General features: G+C 41.9%; 2 protein-coding genes across 3 annotated transcripts in view; one reads left to right on the plus strand and one right to left on the minus strand.

Moving 5' to 3' along the window:
- Positions 1-795: 795 nt before the first annotated feature.
- Positions 796-17534, plus strand: KLHDC2 (kelch domain containing 2). 2 transcript variants are annotated; one of them, XM_017849466.1, is made up of 13 exons: positions 796-2203; positions 5165-5244; positions 8688-8805; positions 11996-12111; positions 12334-12415; positions 12577-12660; positions 13918-13998; positions 14071-14129; positions 14530-14639; positions 15035-15107; positions 16710-16797; positions 16884-16936; positions 17170-17534. In XM_017849466.1, exons 1-13 carry the CDS (start codon positions 2051-2053, stop codon positions 17291-17293), a joined length of 1221 nt encoding a protein of 406 aa, XP_017704955.1. In that variant the 5' UTR covers positions 796-2050; the 3' UTR covers positions 17294-17534. The 2 variants fall into 2 exon arrangements, with proteins under 2 accessions (XP_017704955.1, XP_017704956.1); XM_017849467.1 differs by having other exon boundaries at positions 796-1579.
- Positions 17535-18189: 655 nt separating this feature from the next.
- Positions 18190-22185, minus strand: part of NEMF (nuclear export mediator factor) — a 73115-nt gene continuing 69119 nt past the window's right edge. Inside the window, 3 exon segments of the mRNA XM_017849465.1 lie at positions 18190-18799; positions 19011-19396; positions 20776-20808. Of these exon segments, the coding sequence (XP_017704954.1) occupies positions 19292-19396; positions 20776-20808 (138 nt within the window). The 3' untranslated portion in view covers positions 18190-18799; positions 19011-19291.

The raw sequence follows: 22185 nt of genomic DNA on the forward strand, positions 1-22185 counted from the left end.
CTCAAGCCTGGGGGACAAGAGCGAGACTTCTCTCAAATACAAAAACAAACAAAAAGGTTATAGAAGGGTAATGTAGCTGTAGCTGGAAGGGGGACACAGCCAGGAATTGAAGCTGGAAAGGCAAGCTGGAGCTGGACCATGCTGGGTCTTCTTGCACAGCACTGTGATATGAATTATTATTATTATTATTATTACGACGGAGTTTCATTCTTGTTGCCCAGTCTGGAGTGCAATGGTGCCCTCTCGGTTCACGGTAACCTCCGCCTCCGGGCTTCAAGAGTTTCTCCTGCCTCAGCCTCCCAAGTAACTGGGATTACAGGCACCGGCCACCCCGCCTGCGTAATTTTTTTGTATTTTTAGTAGAGAAGGGGTTTTGCCATGTTGGCCACACTAGTCTCGAACTCCTGACGTCAGGTGATCCGCCTGCCTCGGCCTCCCAAAGTGTTGGGATTACAGGCGTGAGCCACCGCGCCCAGCCGAGATTTGAATTTTGGATTCTACTAAGGACGACGGGAGCCAGCACAAGGTTTTCAAGTGACGATCAGATTCACAAGGTTGGTTCACAACGAACTTCGATAACTGCAAAGTCTAGTGACCATAATTGCACTGGGAGAAGGCACTGCTGCAAGAATCCTGTGAGCCAGACAGATGAGGGCACCAACCAGGGTGGGTGGCAGATAAGGTATTAACAGCCTCAAGGTGGATTTGCTTCCTTGTTGAAGGCTTTAATTAATCCTCTTAAGTAACTTTCAAGTTCTTGAGTTCAAGTAAACACACTGGTCCACTAGGGGAGGAGTGTCAGGCTATAATCATTTTAATAATTAAAAAAAAAAAGGCTTTCATTGTTCAAAGTATTCCTTTTCTGTGGGAGTGCTCCCAACCAGAAGATGAGGGAAATGGAGATAATGAAGCATGCCCCTCCTACCAAACACGATAAATTCTAGAGGCACTGTGAGATCAGGAATTTAAGGTGTATTTTTGTCCCACCCTGTTTTACAAGTGAGGTATCAAGTACGGTAACTCGTAATTTTCTTTTGGCCCAATTGAAAGGTATCATATAAAACAAAAGAAAGCTGTGTGTGCGTGAAAAGGATCCGCCTTCCTCTCTGAAGAAAAGGGTGGTTACGGCTTCGGAAACGCTTTTCAAGCCAACTCTGCTGCCCGGCTGGCGGCGACGGCGGCGGCGACGGCGGCAACGACAGATTCCTGCAGAGGCGGCGCCGGCAGGGGCGGCGGGAGCTCGGGAGAGGCCGCCGGGGATCGGGCGGGGCCCCGCGTGAGAGCCGAGCGCCTGCCCTCGCGCCCGCAGGACAGCCGGGCCTGCATCGACTCTAAGGCGAGACCAGAAACTTGCTAGTGGAGCAATTCTGGTACCCCTGCCAGGGCTGTGAACCCTCTGAGATCATCCCTCAATCAAACGAAATTCTCGGGAAGAAAAAAAAAATTTGCAGCAATCGGCTAAAATTCAGCAGCTTTCAGGGACCGATTCAGGGCATTATCCCTGTGGTTCCCTCGGCTAAAGGAGACTCGAAGCGCAACTGGAAGTCGCCGGACCCCAAAGAGCTGCGGTGCCCAGGCCGTAAGCTGTGGCGCGGGCGGAGGCGGAGGCGGGAGGACTCGGCGCTGGGGGCGCTGAGCAGCAGGCTCGCTTCCGGAGCTCGGCGGGCGGCGTCAGCGGAACGGGCGGCTTCCGGTCGCGGCGTAAACAAGGCCGTGGGCTGCAGGAGGCGGGGCGGACGGGCTGCAAGAGGGAGCCGGTCCGACGCGGATCTCTTCCCCGCCGTGCTCCGGGTCCCGGGCCCGCGCCGCCGCCGCCTGGCTCCGCTCGCGGCCCCGCTGTCTGCAGGCGTGCCCCGGCGGCGGCGGAGAGCCGTCTTCGGCCGAGGAGGCTGGTAAACGCGAACGCAGGCGGCAAAGAGGCCTTAACGCCGTCCCTTTCGCCGCCGCCTTTTCCTTGCCGCGCGCCACTGTGCATTTCTCTCCTTTTCCTTTGTTTCTTTGGCCCCTCGCGGGTGTGGGCATTCCTGGTGAGCAAAAGTGCAGCCTCAAGATGGCTGATGGCAACGAGGATATGCGGGCGGACGACTTGCCGGGGCCAGCCTTCGAGAGCTATGAGTCCATGGAGCTCGCCTGCCCTGCCGAGCGCAGCGGCCACGTAGCCGTCAGCGACGGGCGCCACATGTTCGTCTGGGGCGGCTACAAGGTCAGTGAGTGGCCGGGCCGCGGCAGACGTCGCTCGGCTGTGACTTGGGTCTGGGTTCGCGGCCAGGCGGGGAGGCCAGAGCGGCCCGCCAAGGGCGCTCCCCGCCTCCGTCGCGCGCCCCACCTCAGACTCTGCCCGTTGGTTGGTTTTTCTTGCCCGCGGGAATCTTCCTTCTCTCGAGTCCCCCAGCCCGTCTCGAACCTCCAGCGCTGCTGTCACGTCAACCTGGTGCTCACAAAGCCAACTCACTCCCACCCCCGTTGTTGCCATTGGAGCGTTATTCCGGGGAAGGCCCTGTTAATGTTGCTTGGGCGGTGCATTCGGAAGGGTTGGGGTGTGTAAGGTGACGGTGTGTGATATCACTCAGACGCGTTATCAGGACGGCCTACGAGGACTTTACCCTCTGGAGCTGGGAACCGCTGCCCACTTAACGGGGAGTCCGAGGTGTAGGAAAACAGGAATTCCAAAAGGTTACAGGAATCATCTTATTCAGCCTTCCCGCCTGTGCAAATGGCCATCATACTATTGTTTGAACCTCTCAGGACTATTTTCCTTCTGGCTTCAGTTGGGTTGAAGTTTTTCAGCAAACACCCGTATTAAAGATAATGGAAAAGCTCCACCAGTAACCAAAAAATCCCCAGCATCAAATGAACACAGAGTGCAGCTCTTTGACTCTCCGATCCCCTGGTTATAAACAACGTGATTAGTTAGCAGTTTAAAGCCAGTTGCCCTTGTTTACCCTGCTACCTCGGAAATCTAGAATTTTATTTGCTGGGATGGCTCTGATCCAGTCCTACCTCAAAATTCCTCTTTGGTCTTGAAAATGTTGTCCGCCCTCCCTATGCCCGTGCCTTGTGATTGCTTTTAGCTTATGGTACAGTTGACTTGATCATAGTTGACCATTTTTGAGACAGCTTTCAAAGATAGCTGTCCTGATACTTTAATTTGGTTTAACTGCAGAAGTAATTTTTTGCCAATCCTAATTAATCTGCAGTGTTTTTCCCAGTCTCCAACGAATGTGGTTAGAAAATAGAAAGGGGACTGGGCGCGGTGGCTCACGCCTGTAATCCTAGCACTTTGGGAGGCCAAGGTAGGTGGATCACCTGAAGTCAGGAGCTGGAGACCAGTCGCGCCAACATGGTGAAACTCCGTCTCTACTAAAAATACAAAAAAAATTAGCCGGGCGTGGTGACGGGCGCCCTAATCCCGGCGACTTGGGAGGCAGAGGCAGAATCACTTACTTGAACCCGGGAAGCGGAGGTTGCAGTGAGCTGAGACGGCGCCATTGCACTCCAGCCTGGGCAACAAGAAGGAAACTGTCTCAAAAATACTTTAGAAAGGGGTAAGGAATTGCAAGAAGGGGGCCAAGCATGTAGTCACCCTTATAAAAATGTAAATTAATTCCCCTGGAGAAACCTGTCAATTACACTTCTGTCTAAGCTACCTAATTCATAATTGTATTTTTAAAATGACAGCATGAAAGAATGAGACTTTGGGAGTGGGGCAGGGGAGGATTCTCAATGTGCAGTATTTCTTGTGGTGGATTTTAAAAGGCCTGGATGATTGGGACTGATTCAGGGAGAAGCAGCACAATCACTGAATTGGATGGTTCTGAAACAGACTGCCCTCCCCATTTATGGCTGGTGGCTGGAACCCTGAGGGTAGGCACAGAAGCCCTTGGAGACTGTTTCAAAGGCAATAAACCTTGGCTTCCTACATAGTAGGCAGTTTTCCTCCCCAAGACAGGCTGGTCACGTCTGGGTCAGCCCACTTCCAGCCTTTCCCTTCGTCACTGGTGGGGTGGAAAAAGAAGTGTTTACGTGGTCAACTGTCCGTTTCTGTATGTTTAATATTCAAGCTTGCTGGACTTTGACACCCATTTTTGGCTAGCCGCAGTCATTTACTGTATCAACATTGTTCCGAAAGTGGCTAAGGAGGGTCAAAGGCTGGGAATGTCAGGCAGTTGTTAAAGTTCAGGGAAAGGATAGAATCCTGGCGCCACCATTACTTCATAAATAACCTTGGGCAAATTACTTAAACTCTAAACTCATTTTCTCATAAAATCAGCTATTTTTTAGGGTTGTTGTAAGGATTACATAAAGTAATCCATGGATAGCTTTCAGCTCTGACATATGGTAGGCTCAGTCTGTGTTAGGAATTAATACCTAAAGGGAAATGGAGCAGAACAAAGAACTTAAAATTCTGCATGAGGATTTAATATTTTGCATATTGCAGTTCTGCCCTCTCTGTTGCAGAATAGGTGAAAGGAAGGCGTGCCTAGAAAACCACACATCGTGTTAGTGTGGATCAGTGTGGATCAGGCACTTTCAGTAACAGCCTGCTGACGATGGCACGGGTAGTCTCCTGAAGTCTTCCAGCTGAAATTTGGTGCATGGTTCTGTTCAGGATAAAGCTGCCTTAGAGAGTTCCCAGAGATCTCTTGGCTGGGCACAATGGCTCACAGCCTGTAATCCCAGCACTTTGGGAGGCTTAGGTGGGTGGATTGCTAGAGGTCGGGAGTTTGAGACCAGCCTGACCAACATGGTGAAACCCTGTCTCTACTAAAAATACAAAAATTAGCCAGGCGTGATGGCGAGCTACTATCTGTAGTCCCAGCTACTCAGGAGGCTGAGGCATGAGAATTGCTTGAACCCAGGAGGTGGACGTTGCAGTGAGCCAGCAGAGATTGCGCCACTGCACTCCATCCTGAGCGACAGAGACTTGGATTAAAAAAAAAAAGTTCTCAGAGATCTCTTCTTGCCCTATTGCAACTGCTGTATCAAAATTCTGAATTAAGAGCTCTCTATATTGAGCTTTACCTTGAGTGTGTGGCATGGGTTGGGGGGGATTGTGTACTATAATACCTATGTAAGTTTTCATCAAATTAGTATCTCAAGATTGATGTAAAAAATATAGTAGTGCCTCTTTAAAATATCAGTTTTTATATTTTTTTATTCTTAGAGTAATCAAGTCAGAGGATTATATGACTTTTATCTGCCTAGAGAAGAACTATGGATCTACAACATGGAGACTGGAAGATGGTAAATGTGGATATTATAAGGGGGACAAAAAATTCAGATAAGGGCTGGGCACGGTGGCTGGCTCACGCCTATAACCCCAGCACTTTGGGAGGCTGACGCGGGCGGATCACTTGAGGTCAGGAGTTCAACACCAGCCTGGGCAACATGGTGAAACCCCATCTCTACTAAAAATACAAAAATTAGCCAGGCATGGTGGCGTGAACATGTAATTGCAGCTACTTGAGAGGCTGAGGTGTGAGAATCGCTTGAACCCGGGAGGCAGAGGTGGCAGTGAGCCGAGATCGCACCACTGCACTCCAGCCTGGGTGACAGAGCAAAACTGTCTCCAAAAAACAAACAAAAAAATCAGATGTGGCTGCAAAGAAAAAAATGTAAAACCCATTTTAAGCTATTTATATATTCTAAAAACACTGTTCTGCTACTTTAGCTTAGCTGTTAAGCTTAATTTAGCACCCGTTGGCCGGGCGCGGTGGCTCAAGCCTATAATCCCAGCACTTTGGGAGGCCGAGACGGGCGGATCACGAGGTCAGGAGATCGAGACCATCCTGGCTAACATGGTGAAACCCCGTCTCTACTAAAAAATACAAAAAAAACTAGCCGGGCGAGGTGGCGGGCGCCTGTAGTCCCAGCTACTCGGGAGGCTAAGGCAGGAGAATGGCGTAAACCCGGGAGGCGTAGCTGGCAGGGAGCTACCCCGTCCAAAAAAAAAAAAAAAAAAAAAATTTAGCGCCTGTTCTGTAGTTACTAGATACTTCTGATAACTTAGAATAAATTTCTATCCCAAGTATCATAGTAATATTTAAAATAGATATAGAGGCTTCAGATCTAGAATGGAAAGATAATGTTCCATTTTTTTCAAGATACTAAGTCTTCTATCTTGAATAAGGAAAGGATTTTAAATGGTTAGATTTTAGATTGTATAGAATTTTATCTGCTAAAAATAAAGGTGGTATTCTATTTTAATGAGCTCTCAAAATTTGCATGCAAATCTTTTTTTTTTTTTTTTTTTGAGACAGAGTCTAGCTGTGTCGCCCAGGCTGGAGTGCAGTGGCCGGATCTCAGCTCACTGCAAACTCCGCCTCCCGCGTTCACGCCATTCTCCTGCCTCAGCCTCCCGAGTAGCTGGGACTACAGGCACCCGCCACCTCGCCCGGCTAGTTTTTTGTAATTTTAGTAGAGACGGGGTTTCACCGTGTTAGCCAGGATGGTCTCGATCTCCTGACCTTGTGATCCGCCCGTCTCGGCCTCCCAAAGTGCTAGGATTACAGGCGTGAGCCACCGCGCCCGGCGCAAATCTTTTTAAAAATAGTGTTGTTCTGTTTAAAAACCAAAATGACCTCCAGTTTGCCCTTTTTGTAAACTGGAGATAATCTGAAATGATCTTTTGCCAGTTTCATAATAGTAGTAGTCAAGAGCATGTCCCTGGTAGAATTTAGGTGTTTCTCAAAATGCTGGGTTAGCCATGGTTGGGGATTTACAAAGTAGTTTTCCCCATGGTGTGCTTTGTGAGAACTTTGTGCTTTCAATATTTTACTTACTATAGATCTCAAAATTACCATAGTAGTCCCACTTAAGAGGCTGGATGCTGTGGCTCATGCCCGTAATCCCAGCATTTTGGGAGGCTGAGGCAGGCAGATGACCTTAGGTCAGGAGTTCAAGACCAGCCTGGCCAACATGGTGAAACCTCGTCTCTACAAAAATTAGCCAGGCATGATGGCAGGTGCCTGTAATCCCAGCTACTAGGGAGGCTGAGGCAGGAGAATCACTTGAACCTGGGAGGCAGAGGCTGCAGTGAACCAAGATCACGCCGTTGTACTCCAGCCTGGGTGATACAGTGAGACTCCATCTCAAAAAACAAACAAAAAAGTTTAAGAGTTACAAACTAGGTCGGGCACGGTGGCTCACGCCTGTAATCCCAACACTTTGGGAGGCCGAGGCAGGTGGATCACGAGGTCAGGAGATCAAGACCATCCTGGCGAACACTGTGAAACCCCGTCTCTACTAAAAATATGAAAAAATTAGCTGGGCGTGGTGGCGGGCGCCTGTAGTCCCAGCTACTCGGGAGGCTGAGGCAGGAGAATGACGTGAACCCAGGGGGTGGAACTTGCAGTGAGCGGAGATAGTGCCACTGCACTCCAGCCTGGGCGACAAAAGACTCCATCTCAAAAAAAAAAAAAAAGTTACAAACTAAAATAAGCCATGAGTATTTCTGTATATAACAAATTGTTGTTAATATGAAGCTGTTTCTTAATCCTTTTCTAGAGAATTGGGAATTTATAATTCTCTTAAAAGCGGAATGCTACATGTTTTAAAAAATAATTTTTAAGGCCAAGTGTGGTGGCTAACACCTGTAATCCTAGCACTTTGGGAGGCTGAAGTGGGAGGATCACTTGAGCCCAGGATTTCAAGACCAGCATGAGCAACACAGTGAGACCCTGTTTCTATATAAAATTAATAACTTTTTTTTTTTTTTTTTTTTGAGACAGAGTCTCACTCTGTTGCCCAGGCTGGAGTGCAGTGGTGCAATCTCGGCTCACTGCAAGCTTCGCCTCCTGGGTTCACACCATTCTCCTGCCTCAGCCTCCCTAGTAGCTGGGACTACAGGCACGTGCCACAATGCCTGGCTAATTTTTTGTATTTTTAGTAGAGATGGGGTTTCACCATGTTAACCAGGATAGTCTCGATTTCTTGACCTTGTGATCCACCTGCTGCGGCCTCCCAAAGTGCTGCGATTATAGGCGTGAGCCACCGTGACCAGCCAAAAATAGTAACTTTTTAAAAAGTGAGCCTTCTAAAACTTTAAGTTTAGCAAAGATAAATATTATTATATGTGACAGTTTTAGCAGAAGACCTTGAGTATACTGTTAGAATTTTAAATATTAGATTCCTTAGGTTGATTCAGATCAATTTTTAGATTCAGAATGAGTTAATACATACAAAGCACTCAGGAATGCCTGGCACATGGCACTACTTTTTTGTAGTGTTACATAAAGGACTGAATCTGATGCATATGAACAGCTAAAAGGTGACTGAAGAAAAAACACTGAATTAATCTATCAGGACTGGGAATGTTGAGGTTTTCCTTCTGGGCTCCTGGCCCACTCAAAAACAAAGCAACTTATGGCCATGTAAATAAATAGCAAACAATTTAGTCTGAGAAATATAAAATGGTATGCTCCTAGAATAATAAAATATGACTTAGGCTTTCAGAATCTCTCATTATGCCTGTACAATGGGGCCAGCTGGCACTGTCTGTGGAATAGGTAAAGAGGGAAAAACACATTCCTTGAACTAAGTTTAGACCTAGAAGAGACCCTAGAGGCACTCACTGTCTACTCTGCCTTCTCGTTTTATTCCTTTATTGTGAGGATATAAGTAGAAGAAAAATAGACTTCTGCATTTTTTCCCTTTAACTTACATACATTTAATTTATTCCCCCTTAGGAAAAAAATCAACACTGAAGGTGATGTTCCTCCTTCTATGTCAGGAAGCTGTGCTGTGTGTGTAGACAGGGTGCTGTACTTGTTTGGAGGACACCATTCAAGAGGCAATACCAATAAGGTTAGTGTTTCTAAGGATTATGGCTGGAAGCATTTTTATTCTTACTATCTTTCAAACAACTGCAAATTTCTAAGGCTAACCCAAGACTTATTTGTGTCCCAGTTAAAAATGATTTGTACTTGATTATGATATGAATGTGCATTTTAGTATTTTGTTTGCCAATCTATATTTACCTAGGCATTATGTAAAATCAACTTCTGCTGGTAACTTGTGTGCAGTAACTTCCTGAGTGATTTTCTTTGTGCTTTTGCAGCTACTTGTTCTCTTAGAACCCTTAAATGGCAGATGAACATTAGTAATAAAATTGCAGACAAAGACAAGATGTAATGGAGGGAAGGGTAAAAATGAGCAGGCCAACCAGTCAGAAAGCCATAAGGATAAATTAAAACTGACAAAACTACGTGTTAACATTCCTATAAAGTGGTGCCAAAGATACTGCTGTTCAGACTTTGCCGTATTTTGTTCCAAGTAGGAAAAAGACATCACTTCTTCTCTTTCAGACCAATAAGAGACAGATTAAGTCAATCAGAAAAGATACATATGCCATGTATTAGTGCTTATTGAGTTGCCAAATAAATGAATCGATAGGAGTCTACTAAGTTGGCAACTTCGTAAGCACTTTATATGCTGAGCACTTGGCTGGACACTGGAGACAGAAGAATGATACAGTTCTCACCTCTTGGAACTCATTCTAGAAGGGACACATATAGTAAGTAAATCACTGCAGTAGCATCTGCTAGAGAGATACACAGCACCTGGCATATAGAAAATAACTCAGTAAGTATTGTTGAATCTGAAAAAGTCTTTGACATTGTGTTTGGTGGGATGAGGGAACAGAACAAGGAAAATCTTGACTGAAGAGGTGATGCTTGAACTGAATAATAAAACTGGAAGGAGTAGCCAAGATAAAGAGATATAAGCAAATGTCTTTTTTTGGGGTGGGGTGGGGTGGGGACAGAGTCTCGCTCTGTCACCCAGGCTGGAGTGCGGCGGCACAGTCTTGGCTCACTGCAACCTCCGCCTCCCAGGTTCAAGTGATTCTTGTACCTCAGCCTCCTGAGTAGCTGGGATTACGGGCATGCATCACCACGGCCGGCTAATTTTTTTGTATTGTTAGTAGAGACAGGGTTTCACCATGCTGGCCAGGCTGGTATTGAACTCCTGACCTCAGGTGATCCACCTGCTTCGACCTCCCGAAGTGCTGGGATTACAGATGTAAGCCACCGCACCCGGCAGCAAATGTCTTAATTATCGAAATTCCAAATGGATGGAACATGTGGCTGAGATGGTTTCAAACTATGTTCCTAGAAACTTTAGGGATTTGAGATGCCTTGGGACACCTGTGGGAGGAGCATATGGTGTTAGGTAGGCTCCAAGCTGCCCCTTCCTCCTCCGTTTTAACATGCATAGCTCCACTTTTGTTTGTATACATTGGGTTTTTGCTTTGTATTTTGCTTGAAGAAAGAGTTCTATGCCTGATTCTGTGAGGCACATCTATAGGCTATCATTGAGCCATATATATTTCAGAGCCAAGGGGGAGAACAATAACTGACACAACTTAAAAGCTTGGGACAAGCTGTGGTTTTATGGACAAGGTTTTATGGATAAGGAGACAAGCTGTGGTTTTATGGAGGTAGTTACAGAAACAGTGACAGTATGTCTAGTGGCTAGGGTTGTGTGTTTTAAGTTTGACTCAGTGGAAGCTTGAGTGTCTCAGAGAAGAAATACATATATTGTGGTCAGATATATTCAGTTGCCTGGATATGAACCCTTTAAAGGAAAGATCCTTAATTTAAGTTAATTTAAGCTAATTAATTTAAGTATTGATCCTTAATCTCTTTAATCTTAAAGATTAACTCAATTAACTCTTTAATCTTAAAGAGGCACCAAATACATATTTGTTAAATTGAATTTAAAGGTAAAATTACTAAACCTAATTTTTTTGGGTAATACCCATAAATTAAATAACTACAATTCAGAGTCCCTATATCAGGGTCAGGTGTGGTGGCTTATGCTTACAATCCAGCACTTTGGGAGGCCCAAGGGGGCACATCACTTGAGGCCAGGAGTTTGAGACCAGCCTGGCCAACATGACAAAAACCTGTCTCTACTAAAATACAAAATTAGCTGGGCATGTTGGTGCATGCCTATAATCCTAGCTACAGGAGGCAGAAATTGCAGTGAGCCGAGATCATGCCACTGCACTCCAGCCTGGGTGACAGAGCGAGATTCTGTCCCAAAAAAAAATAACAAAATAAATATGGCTATCAGCACAATTTTGCAATTGCAAAAATATGGAACCAGCCCAATGCCCACCAATAAACAAGTGGATAAAGAAAATGTAGTGCATACATATACCAGGGAATACTACTCTGCCATAAAAAGGAACAAAATAATGGCATTTGCAGCAACCTAGATGGAAATGGAGACCGTTATTCTAAGTAACTCAGGAATGGAAAACCAAACACCATATGTTCTCACTCGTAAGTGGGAGCTAAGCTATGAGGATGCAAAGGCATAAGAATGATACAATGGACTTTGGAGACTCAGAGGGAAAAGGTGATAGGTGGGTGAGGGATAAAAGACTACACATTGGGTACAGTGTACACTGCTTGAGTGATGAGTGCACCAAAATCTCAGAAATCACCACGAAAGAACTTATCCACGTAACCAAACACCACCTGTTCCCCAAAAACCTATTGAGATAAAAAATAAAAAAATAAAAATGGGAAAAGAAAATATATGGCTGTCTTAGCCAGGTATGGTGGTCCATGCCTGTAGTCCATCTACTTGGGAAGCTAAGGTGGGAAGATAACTAAGCCCAGGAGTTTAGATTATAGTAATCTATGATTGTGCCACTGCACTCCAGCCTGGGCAAGAGAGACCCTGTCTCTTAAAAAAAAAAAGTAAAAAATAAAATAAAAAAATAAAAAAAATAAAAAATAAAAAAAATAAAGTGCGGCTATGAAAAAAAAATTAGTCGAGCTAACTGTGTGCTTAGTGACTTAGGAGATTAGTATTCAGTCACAGAGTCCTAATCTGGACTCTGAGCAGTCTGGCAGCCAGTCTGCAGTCACAATTCCAGTAGCACTGAATGAGATGGTACTCTTATAAATCATAGTAAAATTAAATGCTAAACTTGAATTTCTTTCATATAACCAAATCTAACGGAAACCATTGCTTCTGACAGTTCTACATGCTGGATTCAAGGTCTACAGACAGAGTGTTACAATGGGAAAGAATTGATTGCCAAGGAATTCCTCCATCATCAAAGGACAAACTTGGTGTCTGGGTATATAAAAACAAGTGAGTTGGCGGCATTACAAGTTTGGGTTTTTAATGTGTAAAGTGGTTTACCATTCAAGTATCCTTAACCAGTAACCATTTGCACAGAACATACCTCATAGGGCCCATATGAAGATTAACTGAGAATACATGAAAGCATTTAACACAGCACTTAAGATAAATTGCTTGTATCCTATCCTATGGGTATTTGAATTTTTAGGGTCTTGGTTTTTCATCAAACAGGTTAATATTTTTTGGAGGGTATGGATATTTGCCTGAAGATAAAGTATTGGGAACTTTTGAATTTGATGAAACATCTTTTTGGGTAAGTGAAGTTCTGTATTTGCATATGGCCTCCTTAGTATATTGAAATAATACATTTTATGTTTGCTAATAAGTTTTGTGCACTTTTCTTTGGTAATCAGGCAGGCCATCTAATTTTATAAATATCATTTGTAAAATAACTCAGATTCTTATTTTCTGTAGAATTCAAGTCATCCAAGAGGATGGAATGATCATATACATATTTTAGATACTGAAACATTTACCTGGAGCCAGCCTATAACTACTGTGAGTTACTAAAGAATAATGAATTGTTAAGGATACTCGAGGCAACGGGGAGGGTTGGGGTGCGGAGAGGGGTGTACCAGAGTTGGAAGATACTGTAAAAGTGACAGTTCATTCTTGTTTTCTGGGGATAAGATCCATAACTTTAATGATTTCCAAGGAATCTAGAACACAGAAGTTTAATGAATGTATGAAATGACTAACCCAGCATCTATTATTTAATACTTTTTTTTTGAGACAGTTTTACACTGTCGCCTGGGCTGGAGTGCAGTGGCGGGATCTCCGCTCACTGCAATGTTCTCCTCCCAGGTTCAAGCGATTCTCCTGCCCCAGCTTCCCGAGTACCTGGGATTACAGGCGCCCGCCACCAGGCCCAGCTAATTTTTTTTTTTGAGACGGAGTCTCGCTCTGTTGCCCAGGCTGGAGTGCAGTGGCGCGCTCTCCACTCACTGCAAGCTCCGCCCCCTTCCGGGTTAACGCCATTCTCCTGCCTCAGCCTCCCGAGTAGCTGGGACTACAGGCGCCTGCCACCACGCCCAGCTAATTTTTTTGTATTTTCAGTAGAGACGGGGTTTCACCGTATTCCCCAAGATGGTCTCAAACTCCTGACCTCGTGATCCGCCCGCCTCGGCCTCCCAAAGTGCTGGGATTACAGGCGTGTACTACCGTGCCCAACCTATCTAATACATTTTACATGGTAGAAGTGTTTGATTTTTTTTCAGATTTTGGGATATTTGTATTATAGACTTAACAGCTATCTCTAATCCAAAGATCCAAAATGCTCCAATGAGCATTTCCTTTATCATGTTGGCACTCAAATTTTCAGATTTTGGAGCATTTCAGATTTTGGATTTTCTGATTACAGACACTCAACCTGTAATTAAATAACTCTGCACTAGATAGGAACTTGTTGTATTATTTAAATACTAGATTTCTTTTCCCTCTGACACAGACATTATATTTTTTCCCTCTGACACAGATATTATATAATATGCCAGCCTTTATTTTAAAAGAGAAAAAATAAAGCAGCCTATTATGTTAGCCGCCCATTCAGTAGCACATCTCAAAAACAGAAAATGAAAATGCCAAGTTTTGGTAGTCAGCTTGTAGTACTGCTGTTGTCTGTAAGTCTACACTCCAACTTTTAAAAGCTCAAGTGCCTTACATATTCTTATCCCATATCCAGAGTAGACTCTGGTATCTTCCCTCTGTTTATAAAAAGTTCACTTATGTACTGACTTGCTTATGTGACTCTAATAGGGTAAAGCACCTTCACCTCGTGCTGCCCATGCCTGTGCAACTGTTGGAAATAGAGGCTTTGTGTTTGGAGGCAGATATCGAGTAAGTATTTAAACAACTTCAATGACTTGCTTTTGAATTCTTCAAAATGATAACTTAATTATCCTTTTCTAGGATGCTAGAATGAATGATCTTCACTATCTTAATCTGGATACATGGGAGTGGAATGAATTGTAGGTATCACTTTAGATGTTTTTCCAAAATTCAGATTGTTTTTACCCTATATTCCCTACTATTGATATATAATGTCCTTTCTTAACTTTTCTGTAACTATGAAATTAAGTAAACATAATTACTAGGTCCTTAAGGAATGAATTCTAGTTTTGTTTCCAGTTCCCATAACTGTGTGCCTAGTACATAGCATGTGCTCAGTGTTTGTTGAAAAGAAACGGTCTGAAGTTGATTCTATCTTCAAAGAAAATATTTCAGTATAAAGCATGTAGTTTATACCAAGAAGCCTTTTAAACTTAAGGTCTCTTTTCCATAACATGTACATATAAATTTTAAAAGAAAACTTAAAAATACAGTAGCTGCTTCTAAATGCAGATATTGTAACTTAGCTGTTATTTTCAGAATTCCACAAGGCATATGCCCAGTTGGCCGATCTTGGCACTCACTAACGCCAGTTTCTTCAGATCATCTTTTTCTCTTTGGAGGATTTACCACTGATAAACAGCCACTAAGTAAGTCCTTGAAAAATATGGTAACGAAATCATCATATATCATCTGGATATAATAGCTGAAAATGAGTCTATTAGAGACTTACGAGAGGGCTCATAGGGTTGGTTGGAAGGTGTGAAATTAACTTTGATCCTGTAACATAGCTATAATTGTACTATATGGCATACTTCTGCTCAATAAAGAACCTGGAGCACTTAAGAGCCCTGCTAAAGGGCTATAACATGCAAAGGGCTTACTTGGTTAATTGCAGGGGGAAAAAAATAAAATAAAATATACTCTCTGTATCTACTCATGATCTGATTTATTACCTTTCTTGCCAAAACTGTGCCCTTTAAATGTCAATGTCATATTGGTAGACTAATATACTTCATAGCTCTTTTTTCTTTGCTTTAATCAGGTGATGCCTGGACTTACTGCATCAGTAAAAATGAATGGATACAATTTAATCATCCATATACTGAAAAACCAAGGTATTTAAAGGCAATTCTTATACTGAATATGCACAAGATGTAAGAATTGAGGTTTTGGCTGCATTATATCCAGCATTCTTATTTATAAAAATCTTAGCATTCACTAAGGTTTGAAATACTTCTTAATGAAAAGAAAACCAATGTTATCCTAGTATTAAATGCTCTCCTTTCCATCATCTGTGTATGAAGAATAGGGCTAGAATTTTATTTTTGCTTCTTCCTTCCATTATAAAATTGACACATAGTTTAAATATACAATCAAGCTTTTCACTTCAATGAGTTGAACTGCATCTACGTTTATTAAAAATGAGGGTCAGCCAGGTGTGGTGGCTCACACGGGTAATCCCAGCACTTGGGGAGGCCGAGGCAGGCAGATCACCTGAGGTCAGGAGTTCCAGCCTGGCCAACATGGTGAAACCCCATCTCTACTAAAAATACAAAATTAGCTGGGCGTGGTGGCACATGCCTGTAATCCCAACTACTTGAGAGGCTGAGGCAGGAGAATTGCCTGAACCAGGGAGGCAGACGTTGCAGTGGGCTGAGATCGTGCCATTGCACTCCAGCTTGGGCAACAAGAGCAAAACTCTGTCTCCAAAAAAATAAAAAGGGTAGAGGTGCTGGAATGGGTAAAATTTTTAAACCTTAATCACATGGGAGGCCAGGTGCAGTGGGATTGCAGGATTACAGCTGTAATCCCAGCACTTTTGGAGGCTGAGGCAGGCAGATTGCTTGAACCCAGGGGTTCAAGACCAGCTTGGGCAACGTGGCAAAACCCCATCTCTACAAAAAATAGAAAAATTTAGCTAGGTGTGGTAGCATATGCCTATAGTCCCAGCTATTCAGGAGGTAGAGGATGCAGTAAGCTGAGATTGCACCTCTGCACTCCAGCCTGGGTGACAGAGAAAGACTGTCTCAAAAAAAAAAAACACTACAGAGGGAAAAAAAAGAACTGTCCATTAGATTTGCAGTAGCACTGTGTAACAAAGATGAATAAATCAAATCATCCAAAAAGAAGAGCTTATTAAACACCGATAATTTTCTCTTGTTAATCTCAAAACAAAATGCTAAAAGAAATGATACAGTCAGAATTAGTGTTCAAAGCCTGCATTTTTTCCCCAAGCCTCTAAACCAAGTATAGTCATGCCAGTAAGACTTCATTTGCACAAATGATCTCTCCATAAAACTACCAGGCTTTCTGAGACTTTATAGTTTACTCAAGCAGGGCTTTCACCATCCCTCAGATGTTCTGTGTAAGGCCAGTTGGCCCTACCTATGGAAGAAGGCATATACCACTCAGCTCCCATACGACTTTTATTGCTAACAAAGACCTAGAGAACAGATCGTTCAGTTCAAACTCCTCATTGCATAAATGAGAACTGACCAGAGAGATAAAATAATATCCAGATAAAATAGATATTGATTGATCTGCTTTTGCTGCTTTCCCTTAAGATTTTACTTCTAAAACAAACAAAAAAAGATTTTACTTCTTGCCATGATGTTTTGGTCTGAACTACCTTAAGATCTCTAGTCTTTATTTCATAGTTCAAATGACCAACTGGCGTTCTGGGTGACTTCAAACTCAAGTTTTTGTTTTAAATGCAGGTTATGGCACACAGCTTGTGCCAGTGATGAAGGAGAAGTAATTGTTTTTGGTGGATGTGCCAACAACCTGCTTGTCCATCACAGAGCTGTAAGTACACTATCTTCATATTATTACTGAAACTTACTTGCAAAAAAAAAGCATTTGCTTTTAAATGTGTTCTTCCTATGTTTCAGGCACACAGTAATGAAATACTAATATTTTCAGTTCAACCAAAATCTCTTGTACGGTAAGTTAACTTTGTACTTGGCACTTAGATTATTTAAAATTGTTTCCTAAGACTTAGCACTCTCAAAAAACCAGGTTTATGGATTATTTAAGGGCAATAATAAAATTTCATTGCTATAACCAGTTCCTATGAAAATCTTTGAAGAAAGAGGGATGTTTTATGTAGTTTTTCAAGTGAATGTACTTCGAAACAGTAAAGTGAAATTACTCTTCTCTTTGCTTGTCCACTTTCAGGCTAAGCTTAGAAGCAGTCATTTGCTTTAAAGAAATGTTAGCCAACTCATGGAACTGCCTTCCAAAACACTTACTTCACAGTGTTAATCAGAGGTTTGGTAGTAACAACACTTCTGGATCTTAACGCTTCATAAATAATGCCTATGATCACCTTGCATGGACAGCAATCCTGTAAACATCACAGAGTGGCATCATTTGTATAATTATATGCATTGTTGTAGTTTGCAGCTTTTGGTTTTAATGTGCATGTGAATGGCCTAGAGAACCTATTTTTGTGTCTATAAAGTTTACAATAAATGTATTTAACACCAGTAGCTGTCCTCTATTAAAGTAAAAGAAAAGTAATGGTTGGGCTTTTTACCCTGGAGAATGGTTGTTATATTTCCTTTTCGGTAACTTCAGGATATGTATCTGTAGAAACATTATACTAAATAGTCTTACCATCATCAAAATGCTGAAGTCATTTTTAAAAAACATTATAGATTTTTTTTTTAATGGCAAGAGTAGTCTATAATCATGTAACCTAGTGTTGTAAATACAACATAATAAAGGGTTTTTTTTTTTAAACATTAATATTCACATTATGACGATGCTGGGAAAACAAAGTGTGGAAGGACCAACAACTATGTAGTACTTTGACCTTAACGCTTCAGTGCAGGGGCTGGAGCAGGTGGTCATGCTGAATACAGGCAGGTGTTGTCCAGTCAGTTACAAAGTTTTTTTTTTAATTAATTAAAACGTTTTGTAGCTCATGAAGGAATGGAAATAATGATAATTTCATTTTCCATTCTGTTAAGAGACAGGAAAAGTGGGTCAGAGTCTTTAGTGGTAAGCCTTAAAATGCACTTCTGGTATTATAGGTTAAGATACTCTGTAACGTGCTATATTGGTAATTAATTAGTAAAGGTGGAAATTAAAATGGTACAGAACTGAATGAGACTACAAGGAAAAAAATAAGGTCAAACCTGAAGGTCTACAAATGAATAGAAACGATTAACACCAATTTCTTCTAGGACTTACTAAGCTGAGTCATGAGAATTATTACTTACATTTTACATTTTGGTCTAATATATTTTTTGACAAGTATAGATGAAAGCAGAAGAAAATCCACTCCAATACTTAGTGTTCAAGACACAATCCTAAATACACCCCTGTGGCTGGCCTGTAATATATATATTAGATGTTATATACAGTAGACTTACCAAGTCAATAGTCTAAGCAATCAAGCCACTTCACTGTTCAGTTTCTTTACATCATGAAATGAATACTTGGTATTAACCTCCCAAATGTCAAGAAAATGTAGAATAATTACAGATGTATATAATTAGCATTTAACTATCCACAAATACTTTAGGAAATCCTATCATAGACAGTGTTTCTTCTATATAAAACTGGGGAAAAAACAAGAATTAAGTCCTTTTGGTGAATATAGCAAGGCAATGTTTAGTTCATTTTTATAATGCAGAAGTCCTGATACATGGTGTTTTCATCTTTGAACTTCCAAAAGGCTATAAAATTGACTCTTCTCAAATATTTTAGAATTTCATTTCAGCTATTTCCTTTTTACATTCAGAAGATTGGGTGCAGACACTTTCACTTTGCCAGGAATGTTTCTTGATAAATCTGTGTCCTAAAAAAAGAAAATTGCTGAATATCTTCACATCCTGTATGGTCAATCATGTTTCTTTTATGACAAAAAAGAAAAACATTTCCAAACTTTTAGCTGAAATGGTATTACTGCTTCTAATAAGACAGCATTTTCTACTAAAATAACAAAAAACTGCTAACATTTTAAATTGTACTGTCAGTCTCCACATTCCTTTTCTGAAGGAGAACTTTACCTTTACGCTGCGGAATAAGTCTTTTTCTCTTGCTGTTGCTTCTTTGGAATGCATGAAACTATTCAACGGCTGTTTTTGCAGCTGTAAATAAAAAAAAGTAAAATAATCTACTCCTGTTAAGTTCACTGAACTGTTAAAATCATAATTCAAAAAAAATTTAAATACCTTTCTTTTTCTGCACTCCAGGAGTAAGTTCACATATCTTTAAAAGGAATTACATGTGTTACTGAATAGACATTACAAAACAATTCACAAAAGCCATTCTGTCAACTAATGGTAACTTACTTGTAATTTGTCATGGTGGTGTAAGGGGCACATATTGGAATGGCAAACAGTAATACATCTTCAGGATGTGGCTGGCCTGTCAAAGAATCAAATAGGTTTTCCTAAAAAGGGAAAACAACAGTTACAAAAGCAATTTATACCACTCTTTAAAAAAAAAAATGCAAAAACACCTGGATTAATCTCTCAACATATTTTTTATCTTTTTCTGATACATACACCATCTAAGCTGGAACAGTCATGCTTAAACTCTGCTTCATAGTTCCAAAGAGTTGAAGACCAATGTTTAAATATATTCTTTAGTACTTAATTTTTGCCTAGCATAATAAGTTGAGAACAATAATTTTCAAAATACCACCTACAGTTCCATTTAAGAGAAAGAAGGCCCAGGAGCAGTGGCTCACACCTGTAATCCTAGGACTCTGGAAGACTGAGGCTGAGGCGGGTGGATCACTTGAGCCCAGGAGTTCAAGACCAGCCTGGGCAACATGGAGAAACCCCATCTCTACAAAAAATACAAAAGTTAGCTGGGCATAGTGGTGGGTGCCTGTAGTCCCAGCTATTCGGGAGGCTGAGGGGGGAGGATCACCTGAGTCCAGGAGGTAGAGGTTGTGGAGAGCCATGATCCTGTCACTGCACTGAGTGACACCAGCCTGGGTGACAGAGACCCTGTCTCAAAAAAGAAAAAAACTATTGGATATTACCTGAGTTGCAGAAACCTGTTATGGATTTAAATGATGCAGTAATAACCACAAGTAGATTTAAGTCCCATCACATGGAAATGGGACTAATACCTTGGCTACACCACTATTTCTCGACCTGGGGAGATTCTGCCCTCAGAAGACAATGGGCAATGTCTGGAGATAGTTTTGGTTGACATGATGAGGGGTGAGAAGGAAGAGGTAGGGGCTGCTACTGGCATCTAGTGGGTAAAGGCCAAGGATGTCGCTAACCATTTTATAATGAATGGGACAGACCCCACAACAAAGAATTAACCAACCCCTAATGTTAATAGTGTCAAAGCTGAGAAACCCTGGACTAGAACAGCCTTCTCTCTTCCCCATTATTAAGGAGAAATCCCAGAGCTTCTTAGAGTTCTTATTTGCTGTGCTGCCTGTGAGATTGCCCCTATTTATTTAACAATATGAATAAACTTACAGATTTAGGACAGAATACTTGGTGCTGAAGTATAATTGATATTTGAGTGTTTGCTATGTGCCATAAACTTTTCTAAATACCCTTTACATATATTAGTTACCAAAACAACCCTCTCCTGGGTTCAGATAAGGAAACAGAGGCACAAAGAATAATGTTTCCAAGTTTGTACAGTTACATACAGCAGAGTTGGGATTAAGACTCTGAAAGTTTGACTTCTTGACCTGCAGTCTTAAGTTTTTAAGTTTTAATAAGTTGTGTTTCAAACATTCTGGGAACTGAATTGTAATCACAGTGTTGCAGTAGGAACCCCAACATAAAATCATACCTCATTTCCCTGTTGATCCAGATCTTGCTCCTCCTGTTCCGAACATATAAAAATAAAAATGTCAGCTATAATGTAAAATGAAATTCCACACCATTAAACCATAAGGAGAAAGAAACAGTGATATAACCAGACCATCATTGCTGACCCACAGGGAAGTGGATTCGTGTGTTTGTGTGTGTGTGTGTGTGTGTGTGTGTGTGTGTTTATTAAGAAAGTAATGTCATTCAAGAGAAGAAGGGTAGTTCTCTGAAGTAGAGGAGGTGGGAACTGAAACTTTCATATAAAGTATATGTTAAAGCAGCAAAAGTTACAGGGAGAATTTAAAATGACAACTAAGGTTGATAAGTTTGCCAGGAGAAAAGCAAATAGAGAATTCTGGTCAACTTTTGGATAAATTTTTCCCATATCCCATAAAATATGCTTAATTTTGTTTGCTTACTTAAGAAAAATCTATCCAGAGATAACCGATTGTCTCAGTCTGTTCAGGCTGCTGTAACAAAATACCTTAGACTGTATAATTTATAAACAGAAATTTTACTTCTTACAGTTCTGGAGGCTGGGAAGTCCAGCATCAAGGCACCAGCAGATTCAATGTCTGATAAGGGCTTGCCTCAAAGATGGCACCTTAGGCTGGGTGTGGTGGCTCATACCTGTAATCCGAGCACTTTGAGAGCCTGAGGTTGGGGGATCCCTTGAGCCCAGGAGTTCAATACCAGCCTGGGCAACATAGGGAGACCTCATCTTAAAAAAAGATGGCACCTTATTGCAGTGTCCTCATATGGCAAAAGGGCACTCATTCATGACAGAAGAGCCCTCATGACTTCACTTCCTAAAGGCCCAACCTCTTAATACCATCACGCTGGGAATTTAGGTTCCCATATATGAATTGTGGGGGGGTATAACATTTAGACCACAGCACCTACTCATGAAAGAACATTAATAATTAACACCTCTAGTGAGCAGTTTTGAGTCTAGGATTTACAGAACACAAGAATAATGTACAAATTTTAAGAGCCAAAATGAGTTTTAGTATTACTAAACAACAACTGTTCATCAGGGAATAAAAGAAAATAGTAATACAGAATCCCTGTAAGCATTACCTGCACTAAACTGAGCACACAATTACAACTCAAGCTTTACATAAAAATGCTGGAGACAAAAGTAAAATTTTTTTATTCGGCCTCTATTTTAAACCAAGTTATTAAAAAATAAACAGGCTGGGCGTGTGGCTCATGCCTGTAATCCCAACACTTTGGGAGGCCAAGGCAGGCGGATCACCTAAGATCAGGAGTTAAAGACCAGTCTGGCCAACATGGTGAAACCCCATCTCTACTAAAAATACAAAAATTAGCCAGGTGTGATGATGCACGCCTGTAATCCCAGCTACTTGGAAGGCTGAGGCAGGATAAT

Source organism: Rhinopithecus bieti, unplaced genomic scaffold (genome assembly GCF_001698545.2).
Source record: "Rhinopithecus bieti isolate Rb0 unplaced genomic scaffold, ASM169854v2 scaffold_29928, whole genome shotgun sequence".
Classification (NCBI taxonomy): domain Eukaryota; kingdom Metazoa; phylum Chordata; class Mammalia; order Primates; family Cercopithecidae; genus Rhinopithecus; species Rhinopithecus bieti.

Excerpts from the sequence above, each read along its gene's own strand:
- KLHDC2 (XM_017849466.1), top strand. The coding sequence starts at position 2,051 with ATGGCTGATGGCAACGAGGATATGCGGGCGGACGACTTGCCGGGGCCA. Across the intron at positions 5,245-8,687 it reads AACATGGAGACTGGAAGATG|GAAAAAAATCAACACTGAAG; the intron begins GTAAATGTGGAT and ends ATTCCCCCTTAG. Across the intron at positions 16,937-17,169 it reads CAACCAAAATCTCTTGTACG|GCTAAGCTTAGAAGCAGTCA; the intron begins GTAAGTTAACTT and ends GTCCACTTTCAG.